This window comes from Kryptolebias marmoratus, linkage group LG13 (assembly GCF_001649575.2).
Source record: "Kryptolebias marmoratus isolate JLee-2015 linkage group LG13, ASM164957v2, whole genome shotgun sequence".
NCBI classification, from domain to species: Eukaryota; Metazoa; Chordata; class Actinopteri; order Cyprinodontiformes; family Rivulidae; genus Kryptolebias; species Kryptolebias marmoratus.
Window position 1 is genome coordinate 25,788,424 of NC_051442.1, and position 21,424 is coordinate 25,809,847.

The 21,424-nt window shown below is 40.7% G+C and overlaps 1 protein-coding gene across 1 annotated transcript in view; it reads right to left on the reverse strand.

Annotated features, from left to right (window-relative positions):
* LOC108245953 (protein turtle homolog B) overlaps window positions 1–21,424 on the reverse strand; it is a 202,803-nt gene that overhangs the window by 75,509 nt on the left and 105,870 nt on the right. The window contains exons 6-8 of the mRNA XM_017433219.2: window positions 13,978–14,119; window positions 11,746–11,891; window positions 5,574–5,716 (exon numbers count right to left, since the gene is read on the reverse strand). Coding sequence (XP_017288708.1) covers window positions 5,574–5,716; window positions 11,746–11,891; window positions 13,978–14,119 — 431 coding nt within the window. The remainder of the gene's footprint in view (window positions 1–5,573; window positions 5,717–11,745; window positions 11,892–13,977; window positions 14,120–21,424) is intronic.

A 21,424-nucleotide genomic window follows, 5' to 3' on the forward strand; every position in this document is an offset into this window, starting at 1 on the left:
GTTGACAGCTGTGTAATCTACAAAAAAGCTGCAGCAAAACAATGTCAACAAATCATAAGTGATTTTCCGTCTGAAAGAACAAACCCAGCCAAACACAAGGGACATGGTCCTCACGGCAAAGCAGGGAGCACATCAATGTCCTGGAATTACAGGCCGTGTTTCTAGCTTTTCAGAGCTTTCTTCTGAGCTTGCAGGGCAAGCACATACTGGTGAGATCAGACAACACCACTGTGGTTTTTCACATCAACCATCAGGTGGGGACCTGGTCCAGGAAACTGTTGTGCTTGACTCTACAGCTTCTGACCTGGGCAGCTCTGCACTTCTCCAGCCTCAGGGCAGCCTACATCCCAGGGCCACAGATGATGCCAGCAGATTTTCTGTCCTGTCAGATGCCGCTTCCGGGGGAGTGGAAGCTTCACCCGGAGGTGGTGGAGTCTTTGGCAGGGCCGATGTGGACCTCTTTGCATCCAGGGATGCAGTTCACTGTCCCCTCTGGTAATCCTGGGGCGACACCAGCAACGTCTTACCGCGTCTGAATTTTGGGAGCATGCTCAATATACTGTCGACTCGCTGGGGCGATGGGCAAGCAGTCATTGAGACAGAATTCTGTTATGATTCTGGCCTGTCTGCCTGCTGTTTCCTTTCCCTGCTCACCATGTCTGCAATCAAGTTCATCTGTTTCACCTGTCCCTTGCTACTCCACACTCAAGCAGCGTCATGCTACTCACCTGATCATTAGCAGTTATATTCAGCTCTCTGGCAGGCAGACAGTGCCAGATTTTTTGAAAGCCATAGTGTTGGTAAATATCCAGCGTTCCTTCATTGCCTGACCTTGTTCTGACCACGTTTTGCCTCACGGATTTCCCTGCCTCGCCTAGCCCTTTTTTGATGCCTCTGTGCTCTGGATTACGACCCTGTTTCTGTCCATTGACTGCTGCCTCCTGCCTCGCCCTTGGATCTGTTTGCCTGAGTCTGATTCCACGTGTCCAAACCTTTTTCTGTGCCCTGACCTACGAGTTCTGCCTAGCCCTCTGATTACCGTCTGTTACTGACCTCTTGGAAACGACCCTGCACGTCCTGGATTTTCCCCCTGACGAACTGCCGACCTCGGTTGTTAAGTGCGCTAGAACTAAGTGGAACCTCTCCCTGGTCCTCTGTTTCCACACGGACTCTGAGAAGGTTAGTGGCTCTGAGCTTCTGCATCTTCTCCAAGGTTCTTTCCAGCCAATAACCATTCCCTCTATTCTCAGAGGTTATCGGTCCATGGTTGATGTGTTCCTGCGTTTTTGTCTCAAATAAATACTTGAAGTGACGCTGTATCTGGCTGAGATTCTGGGTCCTCTGCTCTGATCATTACAAATTCATAGCAATGCCCAGGAAGATGGTCTCCTCTGAGGGAGTCAGACTGCTTTTTTCCATGTTCACCTGCAAGCCCAGGCGTCCCACATGATCGAGCACCAACTGTGTGTCTCGGTGCGCTTGGTCCCGTGTCGCTGCACAAATGAGCTAGTCATCCAAATATGGGAGGATCCTCAAGCCCTGCGCCTGCAGGGGGGGAGAGGGCCGCTGCGACACATCGGGTGAACACCCTGGGAGACAGCAACAGACTCAACAGAAGGACCCTAAACTGGAAATGATTCCCTTGGAAAGCAAAACGAAGAAACCGCCAATAGGGCTGAGCAATTGGACCATGAGAATACGCATCCGTGAGGTCTATGGAAGTGAACCATTCGTTTATGGAAATCGCCCGCTGGTGGTCAGCATGCGAAAGGGAATGACCTTCAAGTACACATTCAGACCCCTAAGGTCCAAGATTGGACGTAGAGCCCCCGTCTTTTTTGGAACAAGAAAATACTTGGAATAAAAGCCCCCTGGATCTAACAGGGGGTCCACAGGCATTATAGCTCCCTTGGCCAGCAAGGTGCAGATTTACTGATTCAGTGCCTGTGCCTTCATTGGGTCAGGATGACAGTCATCCTGACCTGGCCAGGGACAGGTGGCCGGCAGCGGAACTGAAGACGGTACCCCCGGGACAGGGTGGACAACACCCACAAGTCTGGGGTGTGGGCAGACCAGCTGCCGAGCTGTGCTGGGGTAAAATAACCAACCGCCGGCCTTAAAACATCATCTGCGGGCTGACTGTGCGGCCCGAGAGGGGCAAGAAGGCAGAGCCGTCTTGAGCCCAGTCTCCCCGCCCTGGAGCAGGTCTTTGGACAGATCTCTGACCCGGGATCTGGGGCTCAATAAACAAAACGGATGGCAGCGAGGACCTCCGTGACGAACTCGCAGCTGCCCAAGTGCCAACTGGTTGGCAATCACGTCTGTGAAGCCCTGCCCGCTGCTGTCTTGTTCGAGAAGCCCGAGCTTTACGATGCAAGGCGTCCAGCGCAGTAGAGCCATAAAGTTATCCTGGAACCACATGAAGGGCCTGGAGGGTTCTCCTACAAGGCTCAGAGAGGGGCTACTGCGCCAACCAGACCTGGTGGCGAGCATGAACCAGTGTAGAGTGTGTGTGTCCAAGCTCCCTCATCATAAGAGCAAAGGCTTGCAGAGATGCGTCGACCAGGCCTTGGGTGGAATGGTCCAGTGGAACAGATTCCAAAGAGGAGGACAGGGCCAGCATCAGATGGGAGAGGGAGTTCCCAATACGGCCCATGCGAGCACCAGAGTCGTAGGCCTTACAGAGAAGGTCATCAGGAATATGGCACTGGGGCCACGGACAACGGGCATTAGGCCGCAAAGCCTCATCAGGCGGGACAATAAGAGAGGCAATGCCTGGTTCCACAGCTGGCATTTGCCCCAAGCCAACCCTAGGCACCTCCTGCATGGCTCACCGCGGAGGGTGAGAAGGGAAAACTTTATATATTAGTTTCTAAGTTCTTTATTTTCTGTTCTAGTTCCAATTCAGTTACTTTTTCTTTTTTTTATATGACGAACATGGTCACTTATAGAAATAGGATGAATTTGTGCCTCACATACCTCTTTCGTAACTGAGTTGCTGATTGAATAGACGCCTTAACGATAGTAAAAGTGGTGGACAGGTGAGAAGAAGGTGAACTCCTTATCTAATGGGTGACATGAGCGCCAGGCATCACATAGACTAAAATCTTAACTGAGGCCTGGTCCCAATACTCGCACTTGCACCCTCGTTCCACCCTCGTGTCCTCCAAATGATGTACATTGACTTGCTGCACTTTGCTGCACTTTGAGTTGCCTTGTGCTGAAAAGTTCTATATAAATAAATGTACCTACCTACCTACCTACCTACATGTGTAAAAATGATCAAACTTTGCTCCGTATTCAACAAGTCATAACAAAACACATTTGAACAGCCAAATATCTCCTGCAATGACTTTGGAAAGCAAAAATACTTACTTTTAAAACTGTACTAGCACCTTCTTAAAATACAAAAACATCGACCGGCCCGCCCTGTTGGATGTCACAGTTTTTTTTTGGTTTGTTTTTTTTTCTCTTTATTGAATGTTTAAGCAATAACAAAAATAACAACAACATACTGCCTCCACCAAGTCAATAAACAAAGAATGTAAAAAAAACATCTTATATTAACAACTTTCAATTGGTAACAGGATTCAAACAATATTAAAACAAGAAAATCTTATATTAAATTACGAATAAATAAATAAATAAATAAATAAATAAATGAAAATGTTAGGGGACAACTAACTGAAACTCCTCCATTACCTCATATAGTTTTACAGCATTAATGTTCTACATCATATTCAAACATCTTTTGAACAAGGAGAGTTCATTTTTAAGACCGGTGAATGACAGCCTTTAGCACATTGACATTTATGAATAAAATATTTTGTGACAATGATTACAACATTAAGTAGAAGTTCCACATGTTTATCTTTAACAGATAAACCAAACTGAATGTTTTTAAATGAGACAAAATCCACATTTATGCCTTTAGAAGACAAGAAGTCATGAATTAGTTCGCATAAATTTAGTGCTACTTTACATTCATAGAAGAAGTGTTTAGTTGTTTCCAATTGAGTCTTGCAAAATCCACAATAATCTTTATCAAAATTAAACCTCTCTCTTATGAATTCATTTGAAGGATATATGTTATTTATTACTTTAAAATGTAGTTCTTTATATTTAGAAGTAATTGGGAATTTCAGATACTTTGTTCTAATTTTAAAAATCATAGTTTTATTAAATTTTTGTATGGCGAGTGTGCTTTTTGTTCTTCCTGGGTACATGTTATTTCTTGTATATTGATTCAAAATCTTGTTGCATTTTTTGTCTATAATGTCAGCATAATCAACTTGAATCTTATGAAATCTTGGAATTGAGAAAATTGATAAATTGTTTTTAACTGACAGAATGAGCACATTAAGAATATTACATATTACTTTCTTGTAATTTGTTGTTGAACAATCGGTTCCATACTTGTTATTGAATTCCTCCAAATTGAGGACATTACCACTTCCATCCAGTAAATGAGTAATTGACCAGATTTGTTTGTTCCACCATTCTTTCATTAAAATATGGATTTTTTTACCACTTAGTAGGGCTCTATTGTTTCACAGTGGAACATCATGATGACTGAAGTTGTGTTTAAACATTAACTTCCACTGTAACACAACTTGTTGATGGAAAGAAGAGAGTAGAAGATGGGGTTTAGATCATTCAAATTCACATTTCAATAACAACTCAATACCTCCCACTTTTGCTGGATGTCTAGATGGGACTGTCTTGTTACTGAGAAACAGGCACAGGACTCCACTGATTCAGTGTTATGGTGAGTTGTATTCTTTGTGCACTTTATATTTGTGGTGTTTCTTATTTTAAAGTTTAAACATTGCCATATTGACCAGAGAACATTAGGGGGAGGAGAGGATGTTATTCATGTTGATAACGCAATACCAGGGCGCAGCTAACAAAGCTGCGAGTACACATTGGATTTACGTTTGCTATGTTTTAAAAAATACCCCCGTTTTCATGGCGGTTGTATCATTTTATTTTGTTGTATTTATCTGCCAAACCTTTTAAGGCCGGACCGTGAAAATATTGTCTGATAATGATAATAGGTCTGTAGAGCTAAAAAGGTTGGGGACTGCTCCTGTATAGTATGTATCTGTTCACAGTGCAATGTTAGGTCATGCAGCTCTCTAAGTGATTTGGCTTTCCAGCATGATGAAACTAGTGCTGTTGTTATGTCTAACTGATACAACTTTACTTTAGCAATCTGGGGTTAAACAGACTTTGTCACTTAAATCTGTCTCATCCCTGAGATGTTCTGCTTTATCGTAAATTGTCAAAGATTAACAAGCTGGATCTTCCTGTCTCCCCTGTTTTTATCCTGACACATGCCAAGTATGTACTATGTACATACAAAGTATGTACCGGGTATGTACCTTGTAAGTACCTGGTAAGTCCTGGGTAAGAACCCGATACATATCCGGTACGTACTTCGTATATCCCAGGCTGTATTATGTCTTGCTACTGTAAAGACACAAGGAGTAAAATGGAATCCACACAGCTTTAAATGCACAAAGGTAGGACAAAATGAGTGAACTAAAAGCTACAAAACTGATTTGGATCACCTTGTCTATTCGCAGAGGAAGGCCATCTTTTTTCCACCTAACCAGTGTTACAGGGGGGTTAGCATCTACTGGGCAGCGGATGAAACCTGGCAGACCGATGGCCACATAGATGACAGATGGCATGTTTACCACACGGGCAGAATCTAGAAATAAAAAGAAAAAGAGAGAAGCATTATAAAATCCCTTCGAATTTAGGGGAACCCAGAGTTTGCTTATTACAAAATGTGTGAGCAGAAACTTGAATGATCACAGTTTTCAGGCAGTAGACTCATGACACAAATAATCTACTGCATGTGAAAAACACTGGTCTCAAAGTAACGTTTCTGTCTATTTGCAGATGGCATGCTGCTTAAGCCATCTGCATATCAATTCCATTCTTAATTAAATAGCACTAAAAAGGTAACTGAAACTATGAAATAGATTCATGTTGTGAAAACAAAACATTTGGTATGCCTCTGTTAACTGTTTCAGTTCAGCATTACTGTAATGCTAATTTTGTACAATGCAACTGACATCATGAACATTTCTCATTAATTAAAGTTCATGACAAAAAAATCTGGGCTAAAATAATCACAGTTTATGCAGAAAGAAACATAAATCTATATATCAAAAAATATGAACAGTGAACTAGCTGTAAAGATTTGAAAGTCTAAACCAGTTTTTGGCACCAAAATCCAGAAAGATATTGCTCTAATTGATACCTTTATGTTAACAAAAATATCTAAAATATTGTGAATTTTTAATTAGAATATTCAGAAATACGTATGTGGTGTTAAAGTCAAGTCAAGTCAAATTTTTTTATATAACACTTTTCAGCAACAAGGTGATACGAAGTGCTTTACAACAACAACAAAAACAGTCATATATTCCAAAAATAAAGTGTTACACACAACATTTTAAGCAAATACAATCACTGACAAAAAAATTATTCACCCGGAAAGAATAGTCCAATTTAGATGTAATTCGGTCCATATGCATACCAGTGATGTGGAAGACAAGGAGCAGACACGTATAGGATGGGCACCAGAGGGAAAAATGGTGGCTTAATGTGTGGGGTGTAGTATTATAAGGCCATTGCAAGAGCCTCTGATAGTCTGTGAAGGACAGCAGACACAGAGGATGCCTCATAGAAGTGTTAAAGAGAATTATTAGCACTTGATGAAGTTTGGTATGGGTCACATTATGGGCTGCAGTTCAACTGCTCAGCATCTGAGGCCTGCTATTGGAACCAGTGGTTGAGGGCACCCGCACACGTCATTAAGTTTCCAGTCACCCAAAACAGACCACACCAAGTGAGGATTAAAACCAGATGTTTACATCCACTGTATAAAAAAACATTTTTTTTCTGACTAGCTGACATTAAATCAAACTAAACCTTTTGTTTTTTTAGGTCAGTTAGGATTCACATAGAATGTGTCATAAACATTTGTGAATCACTATACGCATACAAGCAGTGTTACTCCTGGTACCATGGTGTAAGTCATGTCAAGTCATGTCAAATTTATTTATACAGCACTTTTTTTTAACAGCAAGGCGATACAAAGTGCTACAAAGTGAAAGGAGTCAGGGTCTGACTGTAGGTCACCACTGGCAGTGATTTGGGTGACCTTGATACCACAGACCCTTACAAAAAAATCCCACGAAATTCACATGTGATCACATGTGATTCCCATTTTCCACATGTGGTTCACATAATCCACAAAAAAATCACATATTTCCACATGTGATTCCCATTTTCCACATGTGGTTCACATAATCCACAAAAAAATCACGTTTTCACATGTGGAAATGTGATCACATGTGAAAGTCACATGTGATTTTCATGGGATTTTTTTGTAAGGGGAGCTACAGCAGAGACATCCTGCAACCCCATGTCTTAAAGCTTCGGCATACTCCATAAGAAGTCAGTAAGTCAGATTGCGATCACATGGTTGTCAGACGTTTATTTTCACACACACTTTTCATAGTCCACCAGACACTCGTCTTAGAACTCCCAGGAAGCTCCTCACTCATCCTACAACATTAAACCGTTTTCTTCCCGCCAGCTTCTCAACTCTTGTGTCCTTGTACAGATTTTTGCTTCCCTTAAACTGACCAGAAGTGTTTATTAAACAGACTTAGACAGTACACACTGTTTGGCATTTACAAATTTGATGGTGCACAATAATGAACAACCAAAGGGAATATGTCCTGATGCTGCCCAGCCAAGATATATTTCCTTCTGCCCACCACAGCCACAAAGAGCCGACTGTGTCTTGGCATGGTCTCCTATATGCACAATAACTGTGATATTTCCTTCCACAAGTTCTTTGTCAACTGACTATCTTTTTAAGTTTAAAGGTTTATAAGCTTTGTTAGAACAATTGTAAAGACAGATGTATTTTCTAACAGCCTCGGCCAGCTGCTTCTCAGCAGAGCAGTAGAAGCAAAATAACTTCAATAAAACTCACTAGCTTTTCCACATAGATACACCCACAACTTCAGACCAATCACACAATACTTGGTGCAAACCCCTGCTGGAAAAAGTTCAGCCAGGGCCTTGTGTCACAAAGCAGTGGATGAAGCTGCTATGAGAACAAAATGACACAATTTTCATCAGGCAACCATTCGACTGAGAGCAGACTTTGTGACTTTTCATGGAGTATGATAACAGTTTTAGCCTTCCTTAGACAGCACCTAACACAGTCTTCAACAAGAACACCTGTCTACACATGACCCAATCGACTGCTTGGAACATATTTAGCTCAAGTCCCCTAATCTGGTATAAATATTGGTTATAAACTAAAGAATCATTAATATCAATCAAATATTTGTAGGGATACACTGATTTGTAAGATCAGCGGTCTCCAATGGTCCTGGAGGCCCACCATCCTGCATGTTTTAGTTGTTCCTCTTCACACCTGATTTGAATGACTGGGTGATTAACAGGCTTCTGCAGAACCTGAAGACCTGCTGAATAGCAGGGAAACAATTAAAACAAACAGGACAGTGGCCCTCCAGGACCAGGATTGTGGACCCGTGTGTTAGACTGACCATCCTTTATTGTGGAACACCACGTTATGTTTGTCAAAGAGAATAAATGTTCATATTAATAATTCTTCAACTCAATGGTATGCTCAAAAAACATAAAAAACATCAGGAAATACAGATGTTAATGCAGTAAATGTCAGTCTTTATTGTAATTATAAAAAAAGTTTCCACAAACATGTTGTAGCATTCTGAAATATTCTGACTCAATATCAATACCACAAAGGGTTGCGTGGACTGCAATAAATCCTAGACTATCATATTTCAAATGCCATTCATTCATGTTCTGCATACTAAAAATACTGTACAATTTTAAGTGTATTTCTTTACTGCAGAATACAGTTTGTCCAGGCTTTGATCCCATAACTCTGTAAGGATGTTTCTCAACATGCTATTGAGTGATGGGAGTATCTCAGAATCCACAGGTGGGTGCTGGTTTATTGGAGGGGCTGAAAATAGGAGAGCAGCAGAAATGTGTAAAGTGAAGCAGGAAGTTTGCAGCCTCAATAAAACGCCCGAATGAAATGGTATGTTATTAAGGTATGTCTGAAAAAAAAATGGTATGTCTGATACATCATGTTGAGAAAGATGCTGATCAGAACAGGTTTACAAGCAATGCTCCATGTTATTAATTTTGGATTACAGTAAATTTGAACAATATTCAGGTAAATGACTGTTCCAAGCTGAAATAAACAGGTTTTCTTTTTTGCATTAATTAATATAAAAATAATGACAAAACTGTTTAATCTGTACATTTTCTTTACTAATTAAAAACATGTTATCTTTACAGCTGAATTTTGTAAATACAAGAAGTACGTTTTTTTCTGCTATTGTAACAAACCAAGTCATTTTCCTCTGTTTCCTATCTTTATGCAAAGCTAAGCTAACAATTAGCTGCCTAAATTAAAGGCAGGTATCCTGCAAATGCTTCATAAAATGAGATTTCTGGAAATATTCTCAAACCCTTCCAATATTGTGACTTATCAGGAATAAATATATAAGCTACAGATGTGAACAGATTATAAATCATTTTACATTCATCCACCTGCCTCATGAGTGAGGCTAAGCGTGGGAATAAGGACAGGTGAGGGATGAAGCTGTGGATGACGTAAGGCAGAGAGCTGCTGGGGGAGAGATGAGGATGAAGCAGTGACATTGAGACAGAAAAAAGACACTATAAATTACGGAAAAAAAGTGGCTGGACATTGGACGTAAAGCTGCTGTCCTCTACAGCCACAACTGTTACCTTGCCAGCAATCTGCACCCAGAGGAAATCTGCCAGCAGCTCGGTGTATAAAAATATCTGCCAAGTTTCTAAATATAGCGCTCAGACAGCCCTATCACTCAAGACATGATTGGTTCTCACTGCAGGATGCTTTGGGGAAGATACTCACAGGCAAATCTCTTCAAGGAAAGACAGAAAAGAAAAAGATACATGAAGGAAAAAAATGTTGAAGATTGACAAAAATGTAATAAAAGGAAAAGAGCAAAAGAGGAAAGAAGACAGAAAGACAAAGAGAGCCCCCTGCTGTCTGACGAGTAAAGTTCTCCATCTTACAGCAATGATGTAATCCCCCAGTTTGAACATCTCCCTCCCTCTTGTGGCTGGTGTTGCTTACTTCTATTCACACACACACACACATTACAGAAACACATCCTTGTATGGAGTCAGGGAAGAGAACTGTCTGGTGTTTTGACTGAGGCCAACAGTGACCGCTCAGCATCTCACAGCACTTCCTGCCTCATCTTTTTTGCTCTATCTACGAGCCAGATGATGTTCTGAAGTGACAAAAACACACAGGCTTGAGCTGGGAGTGATCGGTGAAGCATTACAGCAGGGAAATCAAGGGGCGGTTACCCATGATGAGGCAGGGGAGAGAAGACGGGCTCATGAATGTATTTCATATATGCATATATATGCATATATATTTTGAAAACAAACAAAGATTAGGTGTTTAGATGAGAGATGGAACAGAGTTATCCAGCTCAGTGGCCTAGTGGTAGAGTGTCCGCCCTGAAACTGGGGGGTTGTGGGGTTTAAGGATTGTTTTGATGAAAGATCCACTGATTGTCACAGCAGCGGTGCCACACTCAGGAATCATTTGGTGATCCAACCCCCCCCCAATTCCAACCCTTAATGCTGAGTGTCAAGCAGGGTGGCAATGGGCCCCATTTTTACAGTCTCCCCGGTATGGCCGGGGATTGAACCCACAACCTGACACTCTACCACTAGGCCACTGAGCTGAAACACTACCTCTCTCCCTGCGTTCATGACTGCTTTGAAAACTCATCTCTTTAGATTATCCTACCCATCCTAATTTTATCTGTAATAATTCTACTGTTACTTATGTCTCCGTCTTTCAACTGTATTTTCGCACATTATCCTCTGATTCGCCTGTTCTTGTAAGTGTCCTTGGGTGTCCTGAAAGGTGCTTTTTAAATAAAATGATTATTAATATTATTATAACATCAAATACTTTCATAAAACATGTCAAGCTTTGCGACTCAATAATGTGAAATCTTTCAAATATTTTTTTTGTTTTAACTAACAGTATATTCTAAACAATGACACATTGGGACAATAATGAAATTTATGAGCTTCTTGCCCTTTGTACTGAACACAAAAAAAGAACAAAGATATTTGTCATATATTTAATGTGTAGGGGAACATGTAAAAGCAGCTTCACACCTCTTTTGGTTCCACATTGCTCAGTTCATTTCTGAAAGCTCACATCTATGCCAGGCTGGCCCCATCAGAGATTTTTCAATAGCCAAAGGCAGCTTAAAGACGGACTGGTCTGTGCAGCCATTTTGTTTTATGAAAGAGCCTACAGAAGCTAAATAAAAACAAGATGCCTATATCTGCTGGGAGGTTTGATACTGAAGAATTTCTGAAAGAAGTAATTAGCAACAGGTAATAAAGGAGTGAACAAGGGAGCTGAAAAAAAACAATAGTCATGGGAACACATGACTGAAAACAAAACACAGAAGACTGACAAAATCTACTAAACCTACTGTGAACAATGAACTAAAGTACATACAAAACAGGACAAAATAAACCAAACATCAAGACAAACCTTAACCCCCCCCCCAAAAAAAAACAAAACAAAAAACAAACAAACAAACAAATAAAAAAACCACTTACATTGCACTGTTAGGTAGGCAGAGGCAGATGGTGGCCGGCTCAGGCTGTTGCTGGGGGAACATGTGTACTTCCCAGCATCCTCTGGTTTGACTTGTGCGATGATGAGGGATCCATCAATGAGAATACTGACTCTCCGCTTCAGATCACTGCAGAGACCAAGGGAAGGGTTTGGATCAAAATTACTCAACTTCAGGAAGTTTATTTTATCAAACCATTCATCACCTGAAAGAATGATCAGGATTTTAAAAGAACACAGGGAGTAACTTCAACAAATATTAAAAATATAAAGGTGTAAATTGTGTCATGGCAGCTTTCTAACAAACTTGAGTCTGTTAGAAACTTAACTTTGTGCAGCAAATCATAGCTAAAAAGTCTAAACTGCATATATTTTTAATAAATTATTGTGTGAATGGTGAAATGTTTTCCAGTTTAATTTTTTTTGTAAATTTTCTTTTTTTTTTTTTTTTTTTTTGGGGGGGGACTATTTCGGCATACTTTAAGGTATTTCAGCTATTTAGATATCAAAACATTCAGCTTGTTCAAGACATCACAGCTAAGACTTCTGCTTTCTGTAGCTTTTATACATATTGAATAATTTAACTTAACATTTGTTTTCTCATAGAATGCAGTAAAGTCTCTTCAAATACATGTTGTGCTCTTTGAAATCTACTTCAGTATATTTGCTTAATTTTTCACTTTTAGCTTCTGTTTTGCAGGTCTTAGCTTTTAGCTACCATTTTGCTAATTTTACATTTTAGCTATGGGTCTGATGGTTTAGGTTTCTAGCATTTGTTTAGCTAATTTTACCTTTTGTTTTGATAGTTTTAACTTTAACAATTCAGTTTCAACTTCAACAAAATCCTGCATTCATTCAGCACTCTGCTTTAATACTGCATTTTTACAGAAAATTATTTTATTTAGTCTAATGGTTTTTTTTTATATATTTTGATTTTTCAGCTTTGAACACAATTTCTAAATCAAATGATTTGGGGGGATTAATGTGACTTAAGCTTAAAGGGTTTTCGTAAAAACTGAGTTAGAAAACGGGACATTTTTATTTCCTTTGTTTTCAACTAAATATAGCCATCAGTTACAATCAGTCACAAATATTCTCCTGTTAGAAATATCTCAGGATAACTTTTTTGCATATGATATATAAGATATAAGTTTATAAGTTATTTCAAGGGTATTCTAATTATTGCTATATATTGTTAAATGAAAAATATGTATTGGCCAAAAATGAAAATATAAATAAATAAAATAAATAAATGAAGACGCTGCCCTGATTTCTAAAGATCAGTATCAACCATGGAGAAGATCATACCAATCGACAAGTCTGAAAGACTTCAAATAAATGACACCATTCTGTGTGAGTTCAGGGGTATTAGTACTGTAACCCTGGGTAAGAAAATATGGACTCACTATCACCACTCTCAAAGGATTTTTGTTAAGCTGTTTTATTGAGTAAATTAAAGGCCTTGAAGGAATACATATTGCCCAATGCCTTTTTGACAGAGTTTTAAATTAAGATCATCTTATAATGAGAAACAACAGAGTTGTAGCTGCTTTGGCCAAATGATCAAAGTACAAATATCTCATGTTCAGAGTAGATGTTGGGGATGACTCTCAGCTAGTACCACACCGAATTTTAGCTCAGTATCTGTGGAACTAAGTTATAGCTATTTTTGTGTTTGCTAAGGTTGCTTAACTTTGGTGGCCATCTTGGATTGGGTTGACTTTAAAAGTTATTCATTATAGCTAAACCTCTAATAAAGTGAAGTGAAGTGAAATTTATTTATATAACACTTTTCAGCAAGGCGATCCAAAGTGCATGATTGCTTTCTTACATTTTCATTCTGCCCACTGGTACATGATTGGTTCATGAGATGTTTTGTAAACAAACAGGCACACAAATACGCACTCCGACACGGGCAAAAACATAGTAACATAATTTTTATCACCCATTACTGAAAAGGAAAAGAAAAAAAATTAATTTCATTAAAATCTGTCTTTGTAAGACATATTTTAGATAGCTGTGACTGTCACATCAAACGGTATGAATGCACATTCATGTTTTCTCATTTCGTTTCGCAACAAACAAAATTAGTTTTTTCTTCCTGCTGAATATTTATCATTATTTTTACATAAGATGGGACCCATGATTGTGCCTGATAAGCTGTGGATCCAGAACACAAATAGAGCAAACAATGATGATTGTGATGATGGCTTTACTTCTTGAAGAAGACATTGTCCTCCTCCCAGAACCAGGTGTAGGTCAGGTTGCGAGGATAGGCCTCCGCCTGGCACGTGAAGAAGGCATCATGCGAGATGTTCACTGTGATGTTTTCTGGTGGTGATATAATAAATGGAGGGCCTATTGGAGAAGACACAAAACAGAAGAGCAGACAGAAAGGCCTTTAATACCTCAGACCATAGAGCACAGACTATTTATGCCAATGTATCAGTCCGCTGGGAGTTCAGTGAACTTTTGGACTGTCTAGATGCGCTGATCAGGTGGACTGATACATTCAACAACCTCAGCATCATCAGCATTTCATGGTCTAGCTATGCTTCGAACACATACATACATACACAGATATTGTTCAGTTGAAAAAACGGCAACAAACTAAACAAACTATGTCATGCAAAAGTGTAGAGGTTTAATAGCTAAAGTAGCATTCTCTGACACTGGTATGTTGTTTTTGAGAAAGTATCATAAGCTTGACAAATGATAAAAATAAGTCCCTGTTCGGCTAGTCAATAGCCTAGGCTGGATGAAGACTTTTGCCCTTTTCTTTTTACATAGTTCTCTATGACTGATGTCACAGCTGATAAGGCACTAACTACTGACAGAACATAACTTCTGAAAATACTAGAGACTATTCCTTTAAAGGGTGCAGCTTCTCCAGTTTTTACAATAATTGTGTGTAACAGGAGACCATGGAAAAGTAGAAACAAGCTGTCACAGTCTGCTGTTCCTGCCACGCCTCTTGGTTCCACCCCTCCTGCAATCTACCTGATCATCTCCACCTGGATCCCACAGTACAAAAGCTCACTCTCAACTCCAAGCCAGTGCCAGATTATTGAACGGTTCTTTTTAGTAGATGTCCAGCGTATTTTCACAGTCCATGCCTGCCTTGAAACCCACGACCCTACGCCTGACTCTCGCCTGCTCCTTATCGGATACTGTCTCGGACTTGGATACCTGGTGAAGACCTCTCTTCTGGACTCTGGACTTTGCCCTCAGGATTCTCCCCTTCTGGATCTGGTTGCATCTCTCTGTCTCCCTGGCTCTGACCCCTTGCCTGTCCCCGGACTTGTCTAAACGCCTAAGCCACAACAACAAAGACCGACGCTGCCTTCAACTTGCAGCTCCTGGCTGTCTTACCTGGTTCCAGCCAAGTCCCGCTCCAGTCTGTGAGTGTCCTTTCTGGAACTATCGTTCCAACTAGTTTGGGGTTATTCAATAAAAGGTTAAACCTTTGTCAGTGTCTGCTCGTTTTGACTCCACTCACGTCTGGCCTTGTCAGAAAACTATAACATAATTAAGTAAAAAAATCAGCATGGCTGTCACTAAAAAAAGAAAAGTTAAGGGGGATAAAAAGGGTTTTATCCAGACTGAATAGGCTCTTTCTCTTTCTTTTTTTGGAAGTTTTAAAACCTGTTTTGCCATTTTTCGATTGTCAAGAGTAGCACTATGCACCTTGACCTAATTCAATTCTACATGGTCACTATGGTTTTCCATACAGCTGAGTGGTGCCTTGATGTGGGAAGGATTGTCTAAAAACTCTGTTCAACACTCCTGTCATTTTTTGGCAACACCCAACAATGGTGAACATGGAGGTCATGGTATGCCTGGTGAGCCAAAGAAGGCTTACATAGCAAAACATTGCATAAAAGCAAATCAGAATGGCTGTAGAAAATGGTGCTTTTGAAGCAGTCACTGCCATGACTCATCCAGTGACTCCCAGGCCAAACAATGGCTTGCAGTCTGCTGACGGGAAATCATTGGCTCGGTGCAGTTCGCGTGGAACCTCGGCTGGGTAGGTCCTAAGAACCAAGTTAGCAGAGGGTAGTATCACCCAATGGAAAGCCTCTGATCCTGCACTGGATCAACTCTCGAGTTTTGCAGAGTCAAGCTCATGGACAAAGGGTTTTAATCTCATATGTTTGGAGACAAGGGTAATAATAAAAATCTGAAATATAAAGAGTTACTCCAAAATTAAACACAAATGAAATCTACAAGCACTCATCCATTGCTGGAAAATGAGTCTAGATTAGAAGTCATAAAGGTGGGGTTTCCTTCATGAACACATCTGGCTTCTTCATAGAAGCGTGAAGATGCGTAGAGATGATTGTGTTTAATGCAGTAGATTGCTGAATGGGCCAGAGTGTCACCAATCATTCTGTGTAAAAGGTCATTTTTTTAATGACAGAATTCTTGTCATCACCTTCTTGGTATCCCCCTCGAGAAGTGTTTACATTACACACTCTCAGGATATTTTATCAGTAGAGATTTTTTTTACATAGTTAAAGACTCATAAAAACACATTTGTCCAGAGATTATATTTGTTCATTTGATTGTGAAATGTTTTGAAATGTGAAAAATGAGTGTTGGTGATTTTTATGGATGCAAATATCTAATAAGAAATTAGTCAAATGTTTTAACAAACTTTATTTGATTTTTGTCATTACAGGAGACATGCCAGTGACATAATCTTTGATAAGGAAAAGATAAGGTCATCTGTGCTGACTGTGACAGCTGTAATGAAAAAAGAGACAGAGAATAAACTCACAAACTTTATTACAACAAGTGTATCATGATGCTTGACACTGTTACAGAACTTCATTCAGTCTCATCTTCTTCTGCATTCTCTTGAACACAGTCTCTTCTGTCCTACAGTGTCACAGCAGCATTACGTGACAAGTAATAACAGCAACAGAACAGAACACAAATGCATTCACTATATACCAAAAAAAAAACATATACCCTGTTACCCAAACAAACAATCTTATTCACTCTAAGCAAAAGTACTGCTTAACAGTGGTCTTTTTCTCAGAAAGATTAGTATTGCTGTAATAAAGTGTCTGCATATGACTTTTAACCATTCAGTTGGCAGGAGTGCTATTAACCGCAAATAAAGTCTTCTTCTTAAACACATAAATACAATTGACATTAGCGTAAAATCACAAGAGATTGTTTTGGTGTCTGTTTTAGGCTGAGACATTCCTCTGAAGTATCAGTTCTTGGTGTTTCATTTGAGCCTTGTAAGAAAAGTGAAAGTCGTGCTGTATTCCATCTTTTTCCCATCACTGATTATTTATCAAAATACTCTAAAATGACCAAATTCTTGTGTGCATAAAACTTAGACATAGATCCTAATTCAAAAACATCCTGTTCAAAAAATTATTATGCTGTAGATAAAGTTTAATGAAAGTCTTCCTTGAAATCAAAAAGAGTTCATTCTTGCTTCAGATTGTTATTTTCATTGAATCATTAAGTGAAGATAACTCTTTAAATCTGGTTCACATAATTCAGAGTAATTACATAGTGCTAAATTTACAATTATTCAGTTATCAGAATCAGAATACTTTAATGATCCCCGGGGGGAAATTGCAAATATTACCGTTCAAGTAAGCATTAGAGTTGAAGTGTAAAAAAAGAAAGAAATGTTTTATCAATCAATCAATCAAACTTTATTTGTATAGCACATTTCAGCAGCAAGGCATTTCAAGGTGCTTTATATAATTAAAAAAACAAAACAAAATAAAAACAGCATGTGACCTTGAATAAACAGTAAGAAAGAGAAAAACATCAAAGACATCAAAAACCCGCACTCTAACCCTAATTTAGCCATAAGCCGCTCTAAACAGGTGGGTTTTAAGTTGAGATTTAAAGGCACCCAGTGTTTCAGCTGTTTTACAGTTTTCTGGAAGTTTGTTCCAAATTTGTGGTGCATAGAAACTGAATGCTGCTTCTCCTTGTTTGGTTCTGGTTCTAGTACACAAAAAGAATTAAAAATAAATAAAAAAGAAATGAAAAGAAATAGCAACGGTGTAAATAGAGATGACAGTATAAATAGAAACAGCAATTATAATAATGACGATTGTAGTGATATTGCACATGTTAGATTAAGGTGTTGTAGATAAATAAATTAATTGCACAGGTGTATTAATTGACAGATGACTTATGGTTCACATGTTTCAGGCAGAGTTATAGAGTTTGATGGCCACTGGTAGAAACGACCTCCTGTGGTGCTCAGCGGTGCATTTAGGTGCAATGAGTCTTGTACTGAATGTGCTTCTGTGACTCCTAACAGTGGCGTAGAGAGGGTGATAACTGTTGTCCATGATTCCCTGCAGTTTTGCCAGCATCCTCCTCTCAGACACTGCAGTCAGAGAGTCCAGCTCTACTCCCACAACATCTCCTGCTTGTTGAGTCTGTTGGCGTCTGCCCCCCTCAGTCTGCTGCCCCAGCATGCAACAGCAAAGAGGATGGCACTCGCCACCACAGACTCATATAAGATCCTGAGCATCGTCCGAGAGATATTGAAGGACCTCAGACGTCTCAGAAAGTACAGACGACTTTGGCCCTTTCTGTAGATGGTGTCAGTGTTTTTGACCCAGTCCAGTTTGTTGTCGATATGTACCCCCAGATATTTATAGTCTTCCACTATGCTCACGCTGACCCCTCCGATAGACACAAGGGTCACTGGTCCCTTGTTCTCCTCAGGTCCACCACCAGCTCATTAGTCTTTGTCACATTGAGCTGTAGGTGGTTCTGCTTGCATCAGGAGACAAAGTCCTTCACTGTCGCTCTGTACTTGTCCTCGTCACCACCGCTGATGCATCCAACTACTGCTGAGTTGTCAGAAAACTTCTGAAGATGGCAGGCCTCTGTGCAGTAGTTGAAGTCTGTGGTGTACAGTGTGAATAGGAATGGAGAGAGGACCGTTTCTTGTGGGGCTCCGGTGTTGCTGGTCATTCTGTCAGACACACAGTTCTGTAATCGTACATACTGTGGTCTGCCAGTCAGGTAGTCCATAATCCAGGACACCAGGGGGGCATCCACTTGCATCCCTCTCAGTTTGTCCCCCAGGAGAACAGGCTGGATTGTGTTAAAAGGCACTGGAGAAGTCGAAGAATATAACTCTCACAGTGCTAGCCGGCTTGTCCAGGTGGGAATATAACCTGTTTAGCAGATAGATGATGGCGTCCTCTGTTCCTAGGCGGGGCTGATAGCTGAACTGAAGGGGATCCAGGTGTGGTTGGACAATGGGGCGCAGTTGTTCCAGAACGAGCCTCTCCATGGTCTTCATAATGTGTGATGTCAGAGCCACTGGCCTGTAGTCCTCGTTGTTACTGGGTTGCGTTGTTTTTGGGACTGGAACGATACAGGATGTCTTCCATATTGCTGGGACTTTCTGCAGACTCAGGCTCATATTGAAGACATGCTGCAGAACTCCACAGAGCTGGATGGCACAGTTTTTGAGTACTCTTGGGGCGACACCATCGGGGCCAGCAGCCTTGTTACTGTGGAGTTCCTGCAGCTGACTTCTCACTTGTTCGGCAGTGATGCTTACTGTGGGGGAGATGACTGGGGGAGGGGTGGAAGTGATAAGGGGGAGGGGGTAAGGTGTGAGATGAACTGTAAGGCAGCACACTCTCAGGGAGGGATGTGAAACCAGGGGGAGTGATATGCACATGCTGCTGATGGTCATTATCAGAGGTGATCTGGTGGGGGAGAGTGAGTCCTGCTGTGTCAAATCTGTTAAAAAACAAATTTAACTTGTTGGCCCTGTCCACATCACCCTCCTGGCCTCTGATGGTTTTGGACCTAAAGCCAGTAATTGTCCTCATTCCATTCCATACTTCTCTCATGTTATTGTTCTGTAGTTTCCACTCCAGCTTTCTTTTGTAAGTGTTCTTTGCATCCCTGATGTTTGTCTTTAGTTCCCTCTGGATTGTTCTCACCTCCTCCCTGTCTCCTGCTCTGAAGTCCCTCTTTTTCTCATTCAGGAGTGCTTTGATCTCTTTTGTTACCCATGGTTTGTTGTTGGGATAACACTTAACCGTCTTGTTTGGTACAGTGGAGTCAACACAGAAGTTAATGTATCCGGTTATGCAGTCTGTGAGATGTTCAATGTCTTCTCCATGTGGCTCACAGAGTACAGTCCAGTCTGTTGATTCAAAGCAGTCCCTCAGTGCTTCAGAAGTCTCCTCTGACCATCTCCTTACAGTTTGTGTGGTAACAGGCTGACTCTTCACAAGTGGGACATAGCTGGGGCTGAGTTTTACTAAGTTGTGGTCTGATCTCCCCAAAGGGGGTAGGAAGGAGCAGCTGTATGCCTCCTTTACATTAGCATACAGAAGGTCCAGCGTTCTGTTCTCTCTGGTGGGGCAGTTTACATATTGAGTAAATTCAGGAAGTGTCCTGCTTATAATAACGTGGTTAAAGTCCCCTGATATGGCCATGAAGGCATTTGAGTGTTGAGTTTGGAGACGTGCTACTGTTGAATGAATGATGTCACATGCTGCCGTCAGGTTGGCGGAGGGAGGAACATAAACAGCCACTATAATCACATGAGAGAACTCACGCGGAATATAATATAGTCTGAGTCCAACAGCCATCAGTTCAATGTCTGAGCTACAGGTACGCTCCTTGACAGTAATGTGACCCGGGTCACACCAGCGGTTATTAACAAGCACAGCAAGCCCGCCACCTCTGCGCTTACCGCTCTCGCTGCCGCTTCGGTCGGCCTGAATCGTCTGGAAACCGTCAATTGAAGCGTTGTCGTCCGGGATGATCTGGTGTAGCCATGTCTCAGTAAAACACATCAAACTACACTCCTGGTACTCTCTCTGGCTCTTAGCTAAGGCTGTTAGCTCCTCCATCTTATTGCCTAGTGACCTCACGTTGCCCATGATGAGAGAGGGGAGACGCAGCTTGTATCCTTTTTTCTCCATGAGCTTCCTTCGTCTCGCCCTCGCTTTTGGCGAGTGCTGTTTTGTTCCTCCTCTACACCCTCTGTGTGTTCGTCTCTTGAGTTTTTCAGGAATGTTTATTTTCCCGGTATCCATGCTAGCCGTCCTCAGTGCTATCAGCTGATCTCGGGTGTACACAAAGCCACGCTGCTGCGCTGCGGCGATACAGAATGAGAGCAGCAGTTCCCCGACGAAAAACAAAACAAATACTCTGTTAACTAGCATGTTTCAAGAGGACACCGTGTCACTAAGTAAAAGAAAAAGAAAAAAAAGAGAGAAAAAAAAAGGTTAAAGAAAGTTAAATACAAGATTAAGAAAAACTCGAACGGGAGCTACTGTAATAGGCAGCATGCACTCTCGCGCCTGCGCACTAAAAAATTAAAAAAAAAAAATTACAGTTATTCCCAAATCAAGAACTCTAAATATTGTTGATCGATAAATTTGATCTGGTGCCCCCTTGTAACTTGTGTCTAAAACGGCATCAAAGTAAGCATCACCATTTTTTCCTATTGCTACATCTGTTAACAGTAAATGGCTTTAATTGTCAGCCTTGAATCTGACATTCAACATGTATGTTTTGTACACATATATTGACCATGACAAATTTAGGTCAGATCAGACAATAACTCAGGGACTTATACCACCTTCCTTGAACATGGTAAAGAGGTAGCAATGCTAATAAATTGACATTTAT